The sequence below is a fragment of the Desmodus rotundus genome, chromosome 7, assembly GCF_022682495.2.
Source record: "Desmodus rotundus isolate HL8 chromosome 7, HLdesRot8A.1, whole genome shotgun sequence".
Taxonomy (NCBI): domain Eukaryota; kingdom Metazoa; phylum Chordata; class Mammalia; order Chiroptera; family Phyllostomidae; genus Desmodus; species Desmodus rotundus.
In genome coordinates this window covers 127,870,938-127,893,559 of record NC_071393.1, presented here as the reverse complement: position 1 = coordinate 127,893,559, position 22,622 = coordinate 127,870,938, and the positions used below count along the sequence as shown (strand labels likewise).

Below are 22,622 nucleotides of genomic sequence, written 5' to 3'. Positions count from 1 at the left end.
AGCCAATGGTGATGGAAGGTTACCCAGGTTACCCAGACTTCAAAAGGTTGAAGAGATTGCTTAGGAAGACTGAAAAAAACAACAACAACAAAAAAACCCAAAGGAAAAATGGAAACAAAACCGAAATTATTGTGGCTCTCTTTTGGGGTTCAGAGAAATGATTGAAGGAGGGTCCTTCCCTTCCTTTGGCTGATAGGGGCTCCCTTGAACCAAGTGGTTGGTGGTGGAACTTCCTCCTGGCTTTGGGGGCATGAGCCCCCCCTGGATATACTAGACCTCAAGTTCTGGGCAGATTTGTAAACACTTTTTAAGATTTTATTTACTTAGAAGGGAAGAGAGGGAGGGAAACATCAATCAGTTGCCCCTTGTATGCACCCCAACTGGGGACCAGGCCCGCAACCCAGGTGTGTGCCCTGACCGGGAATCAAATCTGTGACCTTTTGCTTTGTGGGACAGCACCCAACCCACTGAGCCCTGCTGGCCAGGGGGAGATTTGGCACAATTCTTAAGCTAAAGCATTTGCTGCTTACAATAAGGAAAGTGAGTTAATGTCGTGTTTGTCATACTAAGACAGTTGTTGCCTTGAAGGCAGCCACTGGCAGAAAAGAGCATTCTCTGAAACCAGCCAGACTGGTGCATGAGACCCAGACCGGCCACTTCGTCGCTCTGTCCTTGGCCAAGTCCCTTAACCACTCTGAGCCTCAGTTTCCTCATCTTAGAATGGGGATTGAAAGACTAACTTTGCAGGGCTTGTTATGAAGTTCAGAGGAGCTAATGAGTCCCAGGGCTAGCCACAGAGCCCGACACCGCGGTAGGCAGGCCATTCATTCATCCATTTCACAATATTGAGCACTTGCTATGTGCTACCCTCTGTTTTAGGTACAGGGCATGTGTCACTGAAAAAATAGACAAAAATAGCAAACACCCCTGCCCTTATGAAGCCCACGTTCCAGTGGAGAAGGGACAGGGAGACAGAAGTGAACTTGTTAACTAAAATGGACAGGATGGCGGATGGGGGAAGGGCTATTGGAAGGATAAAGGGGACGGCGGGAGAGTGCTTTGGAGAGGGGCAGTGGGGGCACAGGGCCAACTAGTCTCACAAAGGTGGCTGGGGATGGCTCCACTGGGAAGGCTGCATCTGAGATGACACCTAAGGTCAGGAGAAGGGGACTTCAAGGGCAAAGGGCTGCCCAGGCCAGACCACGTGGGGCCTCGTGGGTCACAGTTCAGGCTTCGGCTTTTCTCTGAATGAGATGGGAGCCATTGGAGGGTTCTGAGCTGAGGACTGGCGCATTCTCAGGGCTCCTGCTTGCCGCGCCCCCTGGCCCCCAGCAGCATCACTTTCCTGTGGGAAGGGAGCATGGCGGTCCCTCTCCGTGAAGGGCGCTCCTTAGTGGCACTTCCAGAGCACGCTGCTCCAGCCTGACTCCTCTGAAGTAAATGGGTGCAGACAGCTTAGCCGAGAGGTGGATAAGGAAGAAAAGGGCAAATGCTCAACTGAGAAGAAAATCCAGATATTTGTTTTCTGCCTCATGCCCCACCATAGTCACCATTTTAGTCTCTTCATCTCAAAAAAACTAAAATATGTGGCAACAATGTGCCAGGGCCCCGTGAGTCCCAGTGAGAAAGTGATCACACAAGGTAAGGGTGGCAGAAAACGCCACTCGAGACTAGGCTGTTGTTGCCCGAGACGTGGTCTGGGCGTTGGCACCGTGGGCATCCCCTGAGAGCACATGAGGAAGGCGACTCTCAGGCCCCACCCCAGACCTCCTGGGCCAGACTCCACACCTTAGCAAGGTCCCCAGGGAAGTCATGGGCACAGGGCGGTCCCAGCTGCGCTCCCTCCCCAGAATGTCTCCCAGTGGCGAGGTTCCCTGCTGTGGGAGGAAGAGCAAGTGGTCTGGCGCCTGTCCCTCAGTTGGTCTCTACCTATGGCTGGCCGGGCGGCCTCGAGCCCGGCACTTAGCCTCTCAGAGCCTGCCTTTCCTTGCGGCACGACAGAGTGGCTGTGAGGACCCCGTGAGCTGATAGAGGCTTACTTTGCTGCATGTAAATGCTGGCGTCCATGCTCCAGCTGACTCCGTGTAACTCTGGGCAAGGCAGCCACATCCCAGACACCACCTGGGTGGGAAGACAGAGGAGGAGACCTAGAAATGACACACCTGAGCCCGTGCCTGGTCAGGACTCTTGCGCCTGTCAGTGACAGAAACAGGCATTTTGGAGGCCTGTGTCAGCCCCAGAGGACAGCCACTCCCTGTCTAAAGCAATGTCTCCTCCCCTCCCTTCCCCAGTTGCTAATCTTCTTAGGCACAAGCTCAGTTATTGAACTCCCTTAGAACATTTGGGCCCCAGATATAGTTTCTCCTTTGAGGGATCATCTCCCTTCGGATTAGGTGGGGTTTTTTTTTGAGACAGTTTAATTACCTCTTGGTGATGGGTCGGTAGGGAAATGGTGCCTGAATAAAGATTATTTCTGGGGCAACGTTTGGTGACAAAGTGCATTTAGACCATCGAGTGAGAGTGAGGTTCTTGCATTTGCCCGTGGCTGATATTCCCGGGGGTGCTGTTGCCTGCAGCCCTGTGGCTTCCCTTCTGGAGGCGGGCTGGGCTCCAAAGGGGCGGGAGTTAATGGTGGGCCAGCCCCAGGTTTTCCTTTGGAAACAAGGCTGAGGTTTAGCTGAGAGTCTGCTCTGGGGTGAGAAGGTGGCATTGTTGTTTAGAATGACATCTTTGGACACTCCCAGGGTACCGCAGTCTCCTGGGAGTCAAACTGCCCTCCACAGGAGGGAAGGACACCTGGACCTCAGTGGCCCTCCATCCTGACCCTCCCAGGGCGGCCATCCTGCGTTCAAATACTCTGTCCTGTTGTCCTCTGAAGGACTTACTTGTGTGGTAGGCCACATGTCCTGACTTTTGGATCCAGAACACTCACTAATTCGACAGTAAAACATGGGTGGCTCTCAACTGGGCATTGGAGCTCGTGGTCACTGTAGTCAGGACGGAAGGACCGTGGCCTGTGGCTGCACAAGTGGGGCCAGGACTGCTGACTGTCCCCCAGCCTCCTGTTTGGAGGAATTTCAGGCGCTGGCTGGGGAGGGAGGAGGATTTCTGTCATTCATTCCCCTGACCAGCCAACCTTCCCAGCCGGCCTCCTGCGCCCTGGCTGCTGGGACTGCCTCCCACTCACCTTGTGTGTTGTCTGTCTACCTGCACTCATGCCGTTTGGCCCTGGAGGCCTATGGGAAGGTCAGAAGCCTACCCGTCTGTCAAGGTCTGGTTCAGATCCTTCCCCGCTGTCCTTCCTTCACAGAAAAGGCTGTTTGCCTCAAGAAAGACAGCCATACATTGTTAGACCCGTCTGGGACCGGAGGGGTCCCTCTGCGTGGCAGTTTTCAAACTGTGCTGTCAAGGAACCCCTCTGGGGACATGTGGGTCCCAGTGGCTGGAGGGGCAGGCCTCACTCACTGGAGCAGCGACACTTTTCCGTGAAGTCCCCCTTGAAGGGACGACTAATATGCTTAAAAGACACACTTGAAACCCACCGACCTAGTCCAGCCTCCCCGTTGACAGAGGAGAAAACAGGCTCGGAGACAGAGGTGTCTCCGTAAAGCTGCCGGCCGGCGAGGGCCAGCGAGGGGCAGGAGCGGACGGAGTGGATCAGGGCCCTGGCCTGGGGTTCAGTTGTTCAGCTCGCGGTGTGGTGCTGCGGTCTCCTAACCAGAGTGACTTCACCCTGAGAAACCCCGTTTGTGCCGTGGGGACACACGTCCAAACCCCATTTCTGAAACCCTTAGGGCCAGATATGTTTCAGAATGCAGAGATCTTCAGACTATGGTACGTATGCTGGATGGTATGTGTCCTTCGCGGGGGGGTCAGGGCAGCGCTTCATAATCCAACACGCCGGTGTTTCTGCATCAATACGTGTGAACAGTCACTGCAAAAGGGATAAATAGCCTATGAATAGCATGGTGTTGGTTCAGTGAGGTTTTGCTGTCCAGGAAGTTAACAGCAGCACAAACCAGCTTTTGGTGTTTAGAGAATTCTGGATTTTGGAAATTATGGATAACGGATTCTGAACCTGTGATGATAGTTAGTGCCCAACATGTAGGGTGGCAGTAAGGACCAAATGAAGAACGAAACCACAAAAATCCATTTGAGTGTGCTTAGCAGGCTGCTGCCTGCACAGGGCAGCCCTCCTGCGTCTCCTGGAGGTGGGTGTCCTCTCCCATTTCCCAGGTCAGGGCCGTTTCCCTTCCCCCACACCACCTACCTGGGCCCATGCCCTGTCTCCTTACTAAGGTGGTCAGCCTCTACCGGCCACGGGGCATGGTTCTGCTTTCAGAAGCCCATGGGCTCATGGCCCCTTCTTGGCGGGCCATGTTGAACTGGCACACAGACTTCCAGAGGCGGGGCCTGGGAGCAGTTGGAACAGGCCTGAGGAAGTAAGGCGGAGGGCCTTGCAAAATGGGGAGAGGGCCCAAGTACAGGTGAGCACACCATCACAGAGAAGTGGCATCCTGCAGGGGCTGGTGTTTACCTTTGGGGCTGCAGGCATCCAGTGAGTTCCGGCCAGCCGGAGGCACCCTGGTTGTCAGTCCAGCATTCTCCACCTCCATCGTCTTCCTCCTTCCGACTGTGCTCTGAGTTTGTTCATCTCTCAGCCCTGCCATGTACCAGGTACCAGGGGCCATATGCTTCACTGCACTTGGGCCCTAGCCCCAGTGGATCCACCCCCTTGCCTGTGATTGTTTGAAGCATGAGCATGTGACTTAGTTGTAGCCAATGAGACATCAAGGACATTTGCTGTAGCGGGGGCTTCTGGGAAAGATTTCCTCAGGCTTAAGAATGACATATACATGGTTAAGGGGGAAGGAGAATGGTCTGTCTTTTTCCCCTGGAGATTGTCCTGGTTTTTGAGGCCTGGAGCTGTAGCCATCTTGAGGGCTCCTGGCCCTGGGGTGAGGCCGAGCCACAGAGAGTGGAGCACAGAGACAAGAAGAACATGGCCCCTTGTTGCATTGCTCACCTTCCCTGGACTTGCTGTTATGAGAGAGAATAAGTGCCTTCTTGTTGAAGGCACGTTGAGTCGGGTGTTTGGCCATTACTCCCTGCTGAGGTCATTCTAACTGGCACACTTCTGTACTTGAGAGCAGCCCCGCTGCCGGCCAGCTTTGCGCCGGGCACTCCAGCAGGGATGGCCCTTGCTCCTGACTCACACTGACCTCACGTGGGTGGATTCCTGCCCCTCTGGGTGACCTCATGGTTGGCAGAGGCTGGAGGGTTGCAGGCCTTTGACTTGTGTGAAAGCCAGTGTTTCCCATCCGAGAAGCCAGAAGGAGGGACAGGTTTTTCTGAGACCTCTCAGAACCACCCCCATCAGCTGCCAGGACCAGCTCGAGCAATGCTGGCAGCTGCATTAGATTGGTGCCGCATAAAGTCTGAAGAGAAGCCACACGCCACAGGAAACCTAATGGTGTGGCAACAGCTCCTGCCGCCCTCCAGGTTTGTCTGTCCCTGCTCATCAAGTGTGGCAGTGGGGGAGGCGCCAGAACCAGGCAGAACAGATGTGTTCTGGTCCTTCCAGAGGCCTGCCATACCTGGAGTCTGAATCCCCAGTCGCTTCTCCTCTGAGGGCCCTTGTGCGCATCACTTGCTCCTCCGGCTCCTTCGTGTTCCGACTGCATGGGTGTTACAGCGGTGCCAGGAGGGAAGGAGAAGGAACAGCATTTCTGAGTCTCTGTTGTGTGCTGGGTCCTGGGCATGAACTTGTACATGGATCCCAGTCCGCCATCACAGCGACTGCCTGAGGATAGGGTTGGGCTCAGAATGCCCACGCAGGGCATATGTGGACTGAGGCTTGGAGATGTTCATGGAGCCAGATTCTAGCTCTTTCTGTCTCACCCATCTTTTTCTGAACTGCCTCGACCCCAGAATTAGGAAGGTGGCTTGTAAGAACCCAGATTGCCCCACTGCCAGACACAGCAGGTGCGGGGCGGTGAAGCCGATGCCGCTGGCCCATGGACGAGCTTTGGGTTGCACAGGCCTCAGGGAGCCTGGACATTGTGGCCCCCCAGACCTCCCCTCCAGAGTGGTGGCTCCCTGGGTCCCAGATGGGGGCTGGAAATCTGCATTTTTAAATCAAGAGCCTCAGGTGACTGGTGTGCTCTGGCAGTTCTGGAAGCCCCTGCCCTCAGCCTCAACCCTTAGCATTTAATGAGCACCTCCTGGAAGGGGCTCTGCACCAGAAGAAACAGAGCGAGCAGATCACCTGCCACGGGAAGCTTACAGCTCGGGGCAGCTGCTCAACCCCTGAGCAGCTGAGCCACCCGGGGGCTGGTTAGCACCTCAGCTTCCCAGGCTGGGGCCCCGCTTCTGTTTCAGGAGGTCTTGGCGGGATAGGTTCAGGAAGCATGATTGTTAACTAGCACCCAAGTGGCTGTGGCGCAAGGGATTCCAGAACCAGACTTGGGCCACTGTCGTCGGAGGGGTGGGACAGAGTGTCACCCTACAGCCAGAGGAGAACAATGTCAGCATCACTCACAAGGCTGCAAGGGGGCTGAGGCAGCGTGGGCTTACGTGGCAATGGGTAAGGCCCGGCAGAGAGCCCGGGGGATGTTGGGCAGAGCGTGGCTTAGGGTGCCTCACACATCCTAGTTAACCTGAGAGTACCTGGTTTTCACACTGGAAGTCCCACTTCCCGGGGACCCTCAGCCCTGTCAGGTGGAGGGGGGCATTTTAGCAGAGGGGAAGGCGGGAGAAGGCAGTGGGCTTTGCCTCCTGGTGAGACCTGGGTTTGGTTCCATCCGGCCTTGGGTAAATAAGTCACTTATCTTCTCTGGGCCTCACCCTCTGTCTCAAAGGTGGTTTTGGGGAGTGAATGAGATAATGCAGTTTCTGGCAGCAGCATTATCACCAGAAGCGGCCCAACTGAATCAGGAGTACTGTGTGTGGAAGGAGGGTCGCGACACTCAGCCCTTTACAGGAGCAGAGGAAGCGGGCAGGATCTCGCTCAGAACAATGCCAGCGAAGAGGTGCTGCAGGGTGGGGGTGGGGATCTTGCTGTACAGCCCGTGACAGAGGCCTGAAGCAGATGACAGGGTCTCAGCTGAGTCACAGAACTAGTAAAGGCACAGCTAGGTCTGACAGACTCCCCAGGCCTCCTCTGTGTCATTCGCGCAGCGCTTCAGTGAACCGGGGTAGGATGTGGGGGTGCAGCAGTGTGTAGTGGGGACACAAAGGTGAATGAGAACACGTTGCTAAGTCTTAGGCAGCAATAACATGTTTTGCACACAGTAGGCACTCAAGTAATTGTTAAGTGTACAACTTGGCCTGTGCCCTTGAGGAGCTGAGTTGGATTCATTCACTCATCAAACACCTACTGAGCACCTACTGTGGGCCAGCCCCTGGCCTGAGGCCCAGGAAGGCCGAGATCACTAAGACCATCTGCACTTGAGTCTAGTATGCAGAGTCTAGGCCCACACGTGGTCAGGGCTGGAGTGACAGAGGGACAAGGGCTGTGGAGGACCATGGGAGGACGTGCTCCCCAGGGCTGGTCCCGAATCTCAGAGTCTTGGTGGCGTCCGGCAGTGACCCCTGCCAGGGCTCTGGGTGGATTCCGGCTGACAGATTGCTCTCTCCGCTGACTGAGTGCCGGTGACCTCACCCTGTTGCTTGTGCAACTGTAGGGTGGACACTTGCGGAGCGGCCTTCCCAGGGCAGGGTTCCGGGTCCCTCCGCTGCCCCTCCTTGTCCTCTCTGCTCGCATGTGGCTGGCTCAGCCCTGTGCCATGAACCCTGGCTCCCTTGAGGACCTGGCCCTGCAGGGTCACTGCCTGGCCGGGGAGGGCATGCTGGCAGGGCGGCCATGCCCAGGGACCTGCAGCAAGTGCTGCTTTTCTTTCCCTGGCCCACCAGGCCGAGGGAGTCAGCTCTGCACGGAGGCCTGGGCCTGGAGGCCTGGGCAAGTAGCTCTCCCAGGCCATCCCGAGCTGCCCGCTCGCTGCAGTAGCCGCCCCTGCCCCTGCCCCTGCCCCACCACAGACACACCAACTGTGTCCAGTCTCCCTTCTGCCTGCAGTCTCACTTGGAGGAGTTCCTCAGGCCCGGCCCAGACCTCTGACGCCCTGCTGAGTGTCCCCAGGGGTCTTTCCACACTGCCGTGCCAGGGCCCGGTGGTACCTGTCCCCTCAGACCATTCCTCTTGAGGGCAGGGGCTGGATGGGGGCTTTGAACTTTCAAGAGGTGCTTATTGACACTGAGGGTGCACGCGTAACTTGTCTGCGTGGAGCTGACTTCCGGAAAGAGCCATTTCCAAGCCTTGTGGGCCAGCCTGATAACATGCCCCCTGACCTGTTAGAGTCACTTCCTGTGCTTCTGAGCTCTGGGGACGGGCCAAACCCACTGCAAGCTAATGACTTTTGCATTACCTTTTCTTTTCTCAAGCTCGGACTCTCTAGGGGAAGTGTGTGTGTGTGTGTGTGTGTGTGTACACAGCAGATTTACTGTCTCTGTTCCCACACTCTACCCTCCTGTCCCAGCCTTCCAGCTTCTGCATTGTGTGCAGACGTGGGGAGGAGGTGTTGGCATGAAGCATGGACTCCAACTACCAAGGTTTTCTCAAAATACCATTTCTGCCAACTTGTTTTGAGCTCTTCAATCTTTGACTTTTGTCATCTGTGCCTTTCAGTCAGGGCTTCCAAATAGCTAGGCCAGGCCCTCTGAACTGGGTCACAGTCGAAACAAAGACAGTGGAGGGGGAACCATGGGGCCCGGAGGTAGAAATGCCAAGGCCCAGGTCTCGGTCAACAGTCAAGGCCCCACTACGCATCAGGCACCCCAGGGAGATGCCGAGTCTGCCAAGGCTAAGGTGCTTGGTTGGGCCCTGTCCATGAAGGGGAGACGTACCTGTTGATTCATTCCAGAAATCTGTAGGGAACAGCTGCTGCGTGCTGAGCCGCCAAGGTGGAGCAGGACCCTGAGCGCGAGGGGGGGAGGTCGGAGAGCCAGGGTGATAGGTTGCAAGGATTCTGGTTTTCACTTTGAGGGAGATGGGAGCTGTTGGAGGGTTTTTAGGGGAGGGTGACATGATACGACTTACATTTTAAAGCAGGTGTGGGGACAACAGGTCGCTATTTCTAGTTGAGGTATGTGCCCCTCTCTTCTCCATCCTCCTGCGTGTCAGTGCCTATACCCCGGCCAAACCCAGCTCTGCCCCCGGCCTGGGCAGCCCAGCAGCTGTAAGCTCTGGAGGAGCCCTCAGCCTCGCCGGCCACTTGCACCCGGTGCCCCATGACCTCCAAGGCTCTGCCACTCTCCCAGTATGTTTGTACCCCACTTTCCAAAACGTCCTCTTCAGACGTTCTTTTCCCTCCTGAGGCCTCTTACCCCCGCTGGATGCCCTCCTCTTACCCTTGCTCAGGACCTTGCCTCACTCCTTACAGAGGAAATAGAAACAATGAGGAAACCCGCTTGTTTCCGACCGCCGAGTCTACCGCTTTCCTCCTGTCACTGCCTGGAGTTTCAGTTCCTTTCCAAGGGCAGCAGCCCCTTCACCTTTGCTCAGCATCTGCCCCCCCCCCCCCCCTTTTTGCCTTTTCAGGACATTGCTGCCACAGCCGCCTCTTCTCTCTCCTGGGTCGAGTCTCTGCCTCTGTCTCGTTCCTGGACCCCTCCCTTCAGGAGACGCAGAGGCCCTAGCCTTTCCCGTTAGAAACGTTCAGTAACCTCGCTTCGCTGTTTACCGCCCCATCTCTCCGCTCCTTTTCAGCAAAGCCTCTTGCAGAATTGCCAGGTCCCCAGCCGTGCTAGCTGGGCTTGCATCCCTTGCACACCCCAGAGACTTCTGATGCCAAGGTCACCCTCCGGCGTTGCCTCCGTGTTGCCAAATCTAATGTCTGTTCTCTTCTCTTCCTTGATACTCCCGTTGCTTTTAACCCACTTGACCTGTTTCTCTTTCTGGAGACTTTTTATTCTCAGTTTCTATAATGGACTCGGGCCTGGTTTTCTCTCCTCGGGCCTTCCCACTCGGTCTGCTCCAGCTTTGACCCAGACCCCCATCCGCGGACTTGGTTTCTGGTGTGGACATCGAATGCCATTTAAGTCGGTCAAAACAGAGCTCCTGGTTTCACTCCTCCTCACCTCAGCAAACGGCCAAATGGTACCACTGCTTACTCCGTTGTGCAACCGAACACCTAATTCACCTTCAGCCTCTCCTTTCCTCATCCCTAGTGCATCAGTTTCCCAGTGGCTCGTCACAGATTTACTGGTTTAAGACAATGCAAGTTTGTTCTCCTACGTTCTGGAGGTCAGAGTGGGAAACGGTCTCACTGGCCTGAAGTCGGGTATCAGCACAGCTGTGTTCCTCCTGCAGGCTCTGGGTCTTGGCCTTTTCCAGCCTCTCAGGGGGGTCCAGCCTTTGGGCATCTCCACGCCACCCTGGAAGAAGAAGAGTTGTCTTGGGCCACACATTAAATGCATTGCAACATGTAATCACAAACAAATCTCTTTGTGTTTTAAGTAAATGTACAATTTTGTGTTGGGCTGCACTCACAGCCATCCTGGGCCGAATGTGGGCCGTGGGCTGCAGGTCGGTCACCCCTGTGCCTGACCATGTTCACGGCCCCTCCTCCCTCTTAGAAGCCAGCAGTTTCACTTCCCCCAGTCTCTCTGTGACGGCCCCTGCGTCCTTCGCCACATCTCCTCCGATTCTGACCCTCCTGCTTCCCTCCTCTAGGGACCAAAGTGCCCACCAGATAACCCTCCCATCTCAAGATCCTGAACTCCATTATAGCTGCAAAGTCCCTCTTGCCACGCAAGGTGACATTCTTGTAGGTTCCCGCAGTTGGGACGTAGACATCTTTGGTGGTATGTGTGTGTGTGTGTGTGTGTGTGTGTGTGTGTGGAGGGGGGGTTGCTAATTCTGTTTACTACCCCTCCAATCCAGCCCATTAGTGATTCTTGTTTATTTTACCTCCAAACTGCCCTCGCTAGGTCCTTTTCTCCCTTTATCCACCATTTCTGAACTCTCACCCCATTGCTGAGTGTCTGTCACCTCTCACCAGATGACCTTCTAACCACTTCTGCTCTTGCCCCCGCCCTGTCCAGCCCCAGTTCCTTCCTCACACAGAAGACAGGGAGCTTTTTAACACCTAAATCGGTGCATTTTGTCCCCCTGCTTATGCCCCCCCCACCCCTGCAACACTTCCAGCTGCACTTAGAATGCACGCCACACTCTTTACCACAGTTGGCAAGAACGCTGCGGTCTGCCCGTGCCCGCCTCTCTGGCCGCACCCGCCATGATGAACTCCCTCCACTCCAGTCACCCCGGCCTCCTTGCTGGTCCCGGAGCCCCCCAGCTGGCTCCCGCCCCAGGGCCCTCTGTGCGCCTGACGAGGCTCTTCCTCCGCTGTTCGCTCACTCCCATCGCCTAGGCCCCCTTGGAGACCCTCCCTGATCAGACCGCCCCTTGTCTCAGGCAGCCGCCCAGCCCTCCCTGTCAAGGTTCAGTTCCCTGCACACCTCTGACCACCGTCCAGCCCTTTCCTGGTTTGTCTCTTTGTCGCACTTGTCTGGGGACGTCAGCTCCATGCAGCAGAGACCTGCCCGGCCTCGCTTGCTGCTCGAGGTCCCTGGTGCACGCAGGTGCAGAGGGAATGCTGGCTGACCCGTGAGTGTGCAGAGTGCTGTGAGGTTCGCTCAGGCCAGGAGAGCTGGGGGAAGCTTCTCCCAGGTGGCCCTGAAATGCAGCTCAGGTGATGCCTGGGCTTTTGGCAGGAGAAGGGAAGGAGGTATAGCATGCCCAGGCAGGCGCCCTCAGGTGAGACAGATGGCCAGCGGCCTGGGAAGGACGCAGAGGGCCTGGGGGGTGTGTCAGGAGAGGCTGGTGGCCCAGGGACAGCCAGAGATAGGCTGGCGGTAGGAACCACAGACTTACGACTGCGTCACTGGGTTCTGAGGTGACGGACCACGTGAACCCCTGTGCGGGCGACCGGACCGGCTGCTGCAGGCTCAGAGCACGCTGGGACCGGCCGTCACTCTCCTTTTGGACTTCCTGGAAGTTCTGTGTAGTGATGAATGTTCGTGGCAGTCACGCTCAGACATACAACAGGGCAGATAGTGGGAAGAGCAGCCTTCCTGCATCACCTCCGTATCCTCGGGTCCCCTTCCACAGAAACAGCCACCCTGAGGACTTTCCGGGGGCCTTCTAGAAATACGCTCTGTATCGATCGGTACGTGCATATGGCAGTTTGCTGTTGGCTTTGGTTTTTACACACAGTGACGATATACCACACACCCTAGTTTGTGTCTCTCTTTGAAGATGCTATCGTCTGCTCTGCAATAAACCACCCAAAACTTAGTGCCTTAACGCAGCCACGTTTTACTATTTCTCACGGTTCTGGGCTTGTCAGGGCCCACCTGTGCGTCCGCAGCCAGCTGTGGGTCACCTTGATGACATGGCTGCCCTTGGCTGGACGTCTTACCTGGCCCTGCAGCCTCCTCGTCCCAGGCCAGCCCGAGCGTGTTCTCGTGGTATCCTCAGGGAAGCCCGAGGGAAGCAGATGCGGGTGAGCCCTTTCCCAGGCACCAAGTGCGGCACACCTGTACTGTCCTGCAGATCGGAGCAAGTCCTGTGACCACGTCCAGGGCCAGTGCGAGAGCCACAGAACCTGTGGAGTCAGGGAGGCTGCAGGCCTGGGGCCATTAGTGCAGTCTGGCCGCATGGACTTGTGTTTCGACCTGTCCCCTTTGCTCCCCTTTGCACATTTGTGTCCCACCGTGGGCTGCCCCGTGGTCCATGTAACAGGCCCCCGTTACTTCTGCCCTCTGCTCACAGCAGACCGGCTGTGTGCAGTAAACATCCCTGCTGTACCCTTCGTGCTCAGGAGTGCGTGAGTCTACGGGGCGAGTTGCTAAAACTGGAATTTCTGGGTCAGATGGTGCAGGCACATAATTGTTTCTCAGGTGCCTCTAAGCTGCCCTCCGCGGCCAGTCATACCAATTCGTGCTCCGGCCAGCACCGTCCGACGGGGCCTGTTTTCCAGCCAGCACTTTGCTGGGCACGGGAATGACCGGTACCAAACATTAAGTTACCTGTGACTTATAAGAAGCCAAATGACCAGGGGTTGGGGAGGGTGGCTGGAGCTCCCCGAGGCCCTAGGGAGACTAAGAAGTGGAGAACCCGGCCGTGTCTGCCGGGTAACAAAGCGGACGGAAGAACCGGCTCCTGCTGGAATGGGGTTTGTGTTTTTCCTCTTGGGCTGCAGCCCCCGCAGGGACTGTGTGAGCAGAACCAAATGCCTCTTTTTTGACATGCAAACTGAGTTGTTGAGGTTTTTTTTTTTCTTCTTTGTATTGATATCAAGTACTTTCTGGAATAGAGTAGAAATGCTAGTTTTTTCTCCCTTACCTGATTAAATCTCTGTGTCAGCTGCTTATCCTGCAAGGGAGAGGCAGTGACGGAGGGGCTGTGATGGAGGGGCAGTCACCTGAAGTAACAAAGGCCACAACCCATCCTTCCCTGGGGATCAGGCCGCCGAGGCCTCCTGGGCTTGAGGCATGCCAGCCACCAGGCTCACGGGATTGGGGCCTGTCTGTCTGGAGATGAACCCGGAGACCAGGGGCCCCTGCTGGGGTGCTCAGTCCCACGCTATCCTCAGGAGTGGTTTCCACCCGTTCTCAGGCTTTATCTTGCTCCAAGTCACTGGGGACCTGGTTTCTGCAGCCTCACTTAAACCCCCCAGAATGTTCGTAGGGTAGGTGAACGCAGCCCTGCACACCCCCGAGCCGGGAATCCCAGCAGTGGGGGCAGGAAAGGGATTGGGAACTGCCTGTCTGGCCCTGCAGCAGGAAGGTGAAGCTGCTTGGCCAGGGTCACACAGCTGGTTGGGAGGGAAACGGGCTCCTTCTCTCGAGGGTGTGTGCCTGGCAGGCAGAGGAGACAGCACAGGGAGACGGCATGGGCTCAAAGCCCAGCTCAGGACAGACAGGCTCCGTGACCTTGGACATGCCGCTGCACCTCTCGCCTCTCGTGCCTGGTTCCCTGCCTGTGAGATGGAGACAATAGTGTCACCTCCCTGGTGGTGTTTGGATGACTAAGGGGCTGGCGGAGGCTGCTCAGCGCGTGCACAGCAGTTGGGGGAGCAGTTAGCAGGAGCTGGGGGTGGCGGTCGTGAGTGCCGTGCTGCGTTCGCACCCTCCCACGGGATTGCAGGCCTCCTGAGTGCGGGGATCAGGTCTGGTGGTGCTTTCTGGCCCCACTAGGTCCCACACAACCACTCTGGGAAATAGTCCCAAATGAATGGAAATAATAGTAATAGTAACCAACCTTTATTCAGGCCTGCTCTGTACTGTGTGCATTACAGGTATTATCTCTAATCTTCTGGTAGCTGGGTGAGGAAACCGAAGCTCAGAGAGGTTAGATAACTCCCAGTGCAACACAGCTAGTAAGCCAAGTTGCTGAGATTCAAGCCTAGGTCTGCCTGAGGCCAGAGCTCTCTCTCCCACATTGGCCCGCTGGGCTTCTCCATTCTGGAAGGTGCATCCCGGCCCTGCTGGCTGTCCTGCTGCTGTGCCCGCAGCAGCGGTGGAACGCCCAGCTGCGCTCTGCTCTGTGCCCGGTGAGTGTGAGCAGGCAAGGAGCGAAGACTGAGATCTTGGTCTTTCCTAAGGCAGACTTCCTATGGGAGCGTCCCCCGTCGCCCCGGGGCAGCAGAAACTCCCAAGGCCATCCTGGGGCTGACCTCGTTTCTTACCCAGTTCTCAGGGATGGCTTTCCTCTGTTGTCCGATGTCTTGAAAATTGTTTTTATTTAGAAATATGTCACGCCATGGTTTTGTGGTTGTTTCCGGTGGGAGGTTAAATTTGGTCTGTCATGGCTAGAAGCCAAGAGTTATTTTATATTTAACTCTTTCATCCGCCTGAAATTAATTTTCTTGTGTGCCCGAGGTGTCTTTTCCCCTCGTGTCTCACTGTCCCAGCAGGTAGCCAGGTGCACTGTCGGGCAAGAACAGCTGGTGAGGTAACATCTTTTTCCTTTGTTTCTGGTGGATTCTGCACGGGAGCCCGTGGGATCCTGGACAGGTGCCGCTGGGGCCGTGGAGTGTTGGGCGGGCCCCCGAGCCGCCTTCGGGGTCACGACTGCAGAGGCCTGCAAAATTGCTCTGGCGTGAGCTCCTTGATGGTTTGAGATCTCTGCCCTGCGGGGTGGGGGGGTGCATGGCAGGGAATGCACCTTTTTGAAGGAGAGCAAAGAAAACACAGTTTGCTGGAGAGATTAATTGCAGCCTGGAAATTTCTTTAAAAACTTCAGAAATGATTTTGTAGACCCCATGCTGAATTTTAAATTAGGTTGTAAGCTCTTGGCTCGGAGTGTGAGGCTCCTTCCAGAAACGAGGAGCTGGTCCTTGCCCATCTGGCAGGGAACTCCCACCACCATCCCCCTTCCCCTCCCTGCCCTTGTGGTCCAGCTCTAACAAACCCCTTACGAGTTCCCCCAAACCACCAGGCTGTGCCAAGCCTTTGCATATTCTGTTCCTTCCTCCCGGAATGCCTACCCCTGTACCCATCTAGGACTGCATGTGCTATCATTAGAGCCCACACGTTTGTTGGTGCTGGAGGACTTGACCCTCCATGAGGAAAGGGACTGTGTCTCCTGATTGAGAGGGAAGCCTCTTCCTCCCAGCTGAGCCTTTTCCAGGGCCCTCCCAGTTGTTCTGACAGCGCTTGGCTCCCTCCACACTTGGGCAGCCAGACTCTGGTGCATTGCCCCAGGGTCACGAGGTCATTTAGCTAACAGGGTGTAAATCCCACCCTGGCCAGGTGGGTCAGTTGGTTGGAGCATCGTCCTGTACACCAAAAGTTTGCAGGTTCGAATCCTAGTCAGGGCACATACCTAGGTTGCAGGTTCAATCCCTGATTGGAGCATGTACGAGAGGCAACCAATCAATGTTTTTCTCTCGCATCAATGTTTCTCTCTCACTTTCTCTTTCTCTAAAATCAATAAAAAACATGCCCTCAGGGAGGATTTAAAAAAATAAATACTAAAAGGATGTAAATCCCACATAATACAATGGTGGTGGATTTTACACTCCTTTAACTATGCCGCCCTTTGTAGAAATAGACCTGTTTGCCAGCCTGGATGTAAAAGCAACAAAACAGGAGAGGTGAGGAGTCGGGGCTCTATCTGCCACGGCCGCTAGCTGGGGTGTGTGGAGTCTGCTGAGAAACCCCTGAACGAGAGGATGGGTGTTGGGAAGGTGTTCTCAGCTGGTGGTTCCCAGCTTGGAGCCTGTTTCGTGTTTGGGAGATCTAGTTAGGATACCAGTTTGGCCACTGTAACAAAGGTCGGAATAACAGTGACTTGGACAAAAACAAGGGAGAAGTTAATGTTTCTCTCTTGGGCAATAATTGATTAGCAGCAGCAGTCCAGGGCGTGGTGGCAGCTCCTGAGTGTGGGAGGCCTAGGCTTCTCAGGTCGGCCGCTCTGCCATACTCAGTTGATGGCCTCCATCTCGTGGTCTGGGACGGATGTGCCATTGTCCCCCAGCACGCTGCGTTCCAGCTAGTGGGTGGGGTGGGGAGGCCCTGGAGTGCAAGCACATTCCCTCCGAGGGCACGGCCCAGAAGCTGTGTGTAACACGCCTGCTCACAGCCGTGGGCTGTAACTTAGTCATGTGCAGCACTTAGCTCCCAGGGAGCCTGGGAAGTATGGTCTTTACCTGGGCAGCTGTGTGCGCTGATAAAACTTGGGGCTTCTGCTACTACAGGAAGGAGGGGAGCATGAGTATTCAGAACAACTGGCAGATTCTGCCACAGGTGGGGCCAGGCCTAACCCTGGAGGATACGGCCCAAATGCCTCAGGCTGACTTCTATCTACCTCCCCATTTACTGAGCACCGAGTCTGTGCCAGACGCGGCGTGCATGCTCGTGGGACTTGGAAACAAACACACACTGGTTGTTCCTTCGAGCCTCTGTTCTACCTCTGTTCTCAACCTGTAAAAGTATTGGTGTCATGTGTGTTTCTTTTTCTTTAAACCCATATTACAGGGTTTTGAAAGATGAGGACATGGCCCTCAAAGGCTCCTCCCAGTCTTTGATACATTATTGTTTTTGCATTGTATTGGTTTGTAACAGTCAGATTCTGTCCATAGCAGTAACGCTTGGGAGCATTTAGTGTTCCTGGGTATGCGAATGCCCTGCCACTCACCAGCAGGCCTTTGCCTACACACCCTCCACCCTTGAGCCCGAGACTTCTTTCTTAGCTAGATCACAGTTCTTCCAGGAGGAGGCTGCTTACTGCCTTCGAGCCTGACTGGTGTTGCTGGGTCCAGTCCACCCAGGCCGCACTTCATGTCCCCGTGTCCTCTGCAGACAGGGCTTTCTTGTCTCCTGGTGGCCGACTCTGCTCTGGGTCCTGCCTGATGTTCCCGGCAATTTGCTTTTTCTTCTTGGACAGCTAAAGAGTTCTTGAGTTCAGCAACTCAACTCTGCCCAGTTTTGGTGGTGTTCAGCATCACCCAGGACCATCTAAAAGACAAATCTACAGGACTATTTTTGGCCTCCCAGTACACAGACAAAGGCACTGCGAAGAACTATTGAGTATACTTCCAGCGGCTTCGGGTTGCTGACCAGGGGACTTGGAAAGGCTCTCGTTCCAGCTCTGGGCCTCTGGTGGACCTGCCCCCACCCCTGAATCTCAGTTAACTTTAGATTGCAGAAATGATAGACATACCTGTTGTTGTTTCCCCCAGGACAGAAGATCCTCCCTGGCAACGAACCCCAGCTGAGGTTCTTCCTCCTGCGTTGCAATGGGAACTGCTAATGTGGGTTTGAGGCGCACCCCTCCGGACCTTTTAAAGCTGCTCTTACAGTTCAGTGCAATCGTGTTCTGTGCCGTCACAGAAGAAGTAGGTTGTGCTCAGGCTGGCGTATGAATTGTTTGGGTTTGCCTGGAGCAGCCTGGGTGTGTGGATTCCAAAGAGCTGCTGCTGGAGGGAGCCTTTCGTTCTGTTGACAAGCCAACGCAGGCGTCCACACAGTCATGGCCGCAGGTGCTGTGCTCTCAGGGACAAAGGCTCCACCCGTCACTCCCAATGCCAGCGTCTGCACGGCTTTGACCTTCAGGCACAACCAGACCGCCTGCATTCAGGGCATTTTGAGACAATTGGCATTTTAAGAATCTAACTGTACGAGACATCCTGCTGGCTCACATCCATGTCGAAGGTCACGGAGCGCAGAAGGGCGAGGGGGTTCCCCTGCACCACCCTGGGAAAAGACATAGTCCTGGGTTTTGTGTGTGTTTCGTGAAGATCGTACTGAGTAAACCACAAGGCAACTTCGTGTTTTTTCTACTGAACTACATACGGCTCTCTCCGTATTTCTATGTATCCATCTCTCTAGATCTCTAGATTCAGTAATTATGTGACAGAGGATGACAGTGCTTGGGCCACCACTTGTTTGAGTACTTCCTTCTGGAACATTCTTTCCTGATCAACGACCGCACCGTGAGATGGTGCCCACTGGACCCCATCGGAGGTTATGATGTTCCAGAAGGGCCTTGCTGGGGCGTGCAGCAAGGGGGTGGGTCCCAGCACGCAGACCAGCCCTTGCCCCCAGTTACCTTCTCACTTTGCTCTTTGTAGATGACATGGCAGAACTGCTCCTCGGGGAGTCGAAGCTGGAGCAGTACCTGAAGGAGCACCCCCTGCGGCAGGGCGCCAGCCCCCGAGGCCCCAGGCCCCAGCTGACTGAGGTCCGCAAGCACCTGACTGCCGCTCTGGACCGAGGGAACCTCAAGGTACCGTGGGCCCTGGGGTGAAGGGCCCGAGGGGACTTGCTGGCCCCCCCTCGCCTGAGCTTCATGGTTGCGGACGACGCCCAGGGACACCTGGGTGGTGTTCGGAGAGCATCTCACTGCCACGCTTGTCTTCTTGGACTCAGGCCAGCTCCTTGTGTGATCTGTGTATCAACCCTCAGGCTGGCTGAACACGTTGTGGGGGCTTCCGGCCCAGTAGAGTCTCCCTGTTGAGAGCCTTCAGTGACATCTTATTTTGAAAAATGGCACTAATCCTCCCCGGGTACTTGGCATAAGCATAGGTCATGCGTGACCCAGAGCTCAGCCTGACACCTTGTCCCAATACAGGAAAGAGGGGGTGATGTGGGGTGCCGCTTACTGCACCATTTCCTCCCGAAAACCTGTGGTCCGCGAATGTCCCAGGCCCCTGTGGCCCAGAGCAGTGTGGGGTGTCCCACCGGTGACGGCAGACCTGTGCCTTGGTGTGGGAGGGGAACCAGGACAGGGACTTCCTCTGCCTGGGCGACGACCCCAGTCCTCCTGCACGGGAGACCCCGCCGCCCTTCTGCACAGCTGCCCTGCTTACACGCAGCGTTGGGTCTCCCTCTGCAGTCTCTTCTTGCTTGCTTCCTGTGGGTCTCCTTCCATCTCACCTCCCCCTGCCCTGCCCCCTCCCCGCCCGCATCCTCTCCAGCACTGCCTTTGGTCTCTGCCGCCTTCAGGACATGCCTGGAAGTGGGGACCATGGTGGCCGAGACAGCTGCTTGGCCGTACTCTGCCTGCTTCCCTGTGTGCTGTCTACCCTGTTGCAGCTCTGGGTTACAGGACACGTGCTTCTGTGAGCTGAAACTTCTAGCCTTGTGTGGCTTAGGTTCCGAGGAGAAGGTCTGGGAGAGGGTGATAAATCTGTTTCCTTATATAGATGCCTGGGCTGCCTCTTCTGTCCCTGCTAGGAGTGGGGGTAGAGGCAGCCAGGAGTCTGAGGCTGGGGGGTGTGGCCTGGGGAAGCTGTCAGAGGACAGTTGGAGCTGGCAGCCTCTGGGGAGGGGACCCAGGGCCAGTCACCTTAACACGATGGAATGACTCAGGGAGAACAGCTCGCCCCTGGAAAGAAAGCGAGCCCTGGTTTTTGCACCCGTTGAGACAGCCTCTCTCCTCGGGTAATTTGGGATACACTCCCCGCGCAGTGGGCAGGACCCACTAGGAAGCTTTCTTTGTGAGACAGGCGCTTATAGGTTTTGTCCGTAAAGTATTCCTTCTATGTTCAGCCCAGCCCAGCCGTCCGAGGGGAGCCTTGGCATTTTTGTCTTGTTTCATCACAGCTGTATTGAAATATAATTCACGTGCCACATAATCTGCCCATTAAAGTGTACGACGCAGTGGGTTTTAGACTATTCACTGAGTTGTGCAACCTTTACCTGGATTTTAGAACATTTTCTTCATCCCTCAAATGACTCCCTGACTGTTAACAGGCTCCTCCCTTTCCCACCCGCCCCGCCCGGCCCCCATTCTGCCTCTGTAGATTCGAGCACTCTGGCCACTCCGTACACTCACCAGCCGCCAGTGACCGGCTTTTTCTCGGGCCAAATGTTTCTGAGGTCCGTCCCTGTTGTGGCTGTATCAGAGTTTCCTCCCTCACTACGGCTGAGTAATATTCCACTGCGTGGCTCCGCCTCATTTTGCTCGTGCGTCTTCAGTGGGCGGATGTTCGGGCTGTTTCTACTCCGGGGCTGCTTGAGCAATCTTGCTGTGAACACACATGCACGCCGGTTCTGCGTGGGGCGCCGGGCTAGGCTGCAGGTGGCTGGGCCCCCAGGCAGCATCCCCCATCACATGGTAGGAAAAACATGTTTCCTCTCCTTTTCCTTCTAGTCAGAGTTACTCCAAGAATCCAATCTGATCCTGGCCAAGCTGAACTACGTGGAAGGAGATTATAAGGAAGCTCTCAACATTTACGCGCGGGTGGGCCTGGAAGACCTGCCGCTGGTGGCTGTCCCTCCCTACAGGCTGCGGTTGATGGCGGAGGCCTATGCTACCAAAGGTGAGACCTGCGCCGTCTGCCCCTGAGAGGGTGGCCCCCAGGGTCTTGCTGTTTGGAGCCAGCGGAGCCTCCCTGGAGGCTGCAGTTTGACCGCTTGCCCTTGACTGGTGACCAGCAAGGCCGCCGGGGTGGGCCCCACCGCTCGCATGGGATCATTTGCAGCCCAGCCACACGTGGTTTCTTCGGAGCCTGAGGTCTTTAGTTATCACTGGAGGAAATGAAGGAAAACATTTCACAACGTTTCCTGATAATTAATGTGCAACCTGAGCAGCGACTTTTCTTGGTGTTGAAGATGCAGCAGGACATTTATAGGGATTCTTTCTATGTAGCCAGTTGGCCACGTGGCTGACCACATTTTTATTCATTACTGCCACCCCCGTGTTCATGAAGAGCTAAGTGGTTTTCAGTCACCAGTGTTAAACCATGTGCCCCAGGGCTCAGGGGAGAGAAGGAAAGGTGACCGTCACCCTGGTTGTGGTGAAGGAGTTTGTAACCTAATGGGAGAGAATGCAGCCCACGGAAAGAGCAATGACAGAGAGGCAGGACACACGTGTTGTTTGACTTCTTCAAGTTGCTACTTCCTCATCTGTGACCTGGGTACAATCACAGCCCCTTCATGGCGCTGTGAAGATCACGTCAAATAATGTATGCAGGGCACTTAACACAGTGCCTGGCACACACTGAATGCTTACTAAATGATGTTTTAGAGTGTCAGCCCCAAACAAGGGAGCAAATGGTAAAAGCTGGGCATGGGTCACAGCTTTTCTGCAGAGAGGTCACTGCAGGCCAGCGGGGCTGGAAGGCTTCCTGGAGGAGGAGAGACACTTCAGACTTTTCTAAAGGCTGCTGTAAGAAGTGGACCATCTGGAACAGCTCCTTTCCTTCCTGCCACCTAATGTCCAAACCAGGCATCGTGACTGACTGCGGCTGGCCCAGAGGCCAGGGCCCAGGGTGGGGTGACCCTCCAGAACAGCAGTGAGCTGGCCACTTGTGTAGTGCCAGCCGTCTCACTTGGTGTCCCATGCAGTGGTGGACAAAGACCCAGCCCAGGGCACACTGAAGAGCTTTGTGATGGCTGTGACAAGTCACCACGTTGCCTGGGGAACCCCGAATGCTGCCAGGTTCATCTCATTAATCTCGCTCACGTTCCTGTGGGCTGCGAATGGATGCCGTCACTCTTGACAGGGCATGCTGGCGGTTTCATGGGCACAGTCCTTTTGGGCTGTCTCCGGGGCCCTGAGAGCGCCTGGCCTGTGTCTGACTGTCTGAGCTGTGCGGGGTGCGGGGGTCTGTGCCACACAGTTGCCCTCTTCTCCTGCTGACGCTCACTGAGCCACCTCCTGTGCCTTGGGCTCATGGGAGCTGTGTGTGTGTGTGTGTGTGTGTGTGTGTGTGTGTGTGTGTGTGTGAGAGAGAGAGAGAGAGAGAGAGAGAGAGAGAGAGAGAGAGAGAGAGAGAGATTTTGGGCCAGGAATGATATTCTGCAATGAGAGCAGAGCTTCCTCTGGCAGTTTCCTGTCACCTGGTTGACGCGGGACCTGGTAGATCGTAGCCAGGAGTTGGTTTGCTAGTGAGGGCTGGGGGACCGCTCTAGGACTGCTCAGCACTGAGAGCTTAGGTCTTAGTATTGGCCCTGAGACAGCCTGTCCACAGGTGGCACTGCCAGCCTCCTCTTACGGCTGCCACGCAAAGGGGGCAGGGGTACAGGAGACTTGGTCCCTGAGTCTGGCCCTGGGTGACATGTGGTTCGCAGTGGGTCCCCAGCCATGGAGCTGAGGCACCTGGCTCTTG

At 55.7% G+C, this 22,622-nt stretch overlaps 1 protein-coding gene across 3 annotated transcripts in view; it reads left to right on the top strand.

Moving 5' to 3' along the window:
* The window catches only part of TTC7B (tetratricopeptide repeat domain 7B), a 215,390-nt gene that overhangs the window by 2,278 nt on the left and 190,490 nt on the right, over positions 1–22,622 (top strand). For all 3 annotated transcript variants that reach the window (XM_053928133.2, XM_053928134.2, XM_053928135.2), the window contains exons 2-3: positions 18,639–18,793; positions 20,663–20,831. In XM_053928133.2, the coding sequence (XP_053784108.1) occupies positions 18,639–18,793; positions 20,663–20,831 (324 nt within the window). The remainder of the gene's footprint in view (positions 1–18,638; positions 18,794–20,662; positions 20,832–22,622) is intronic.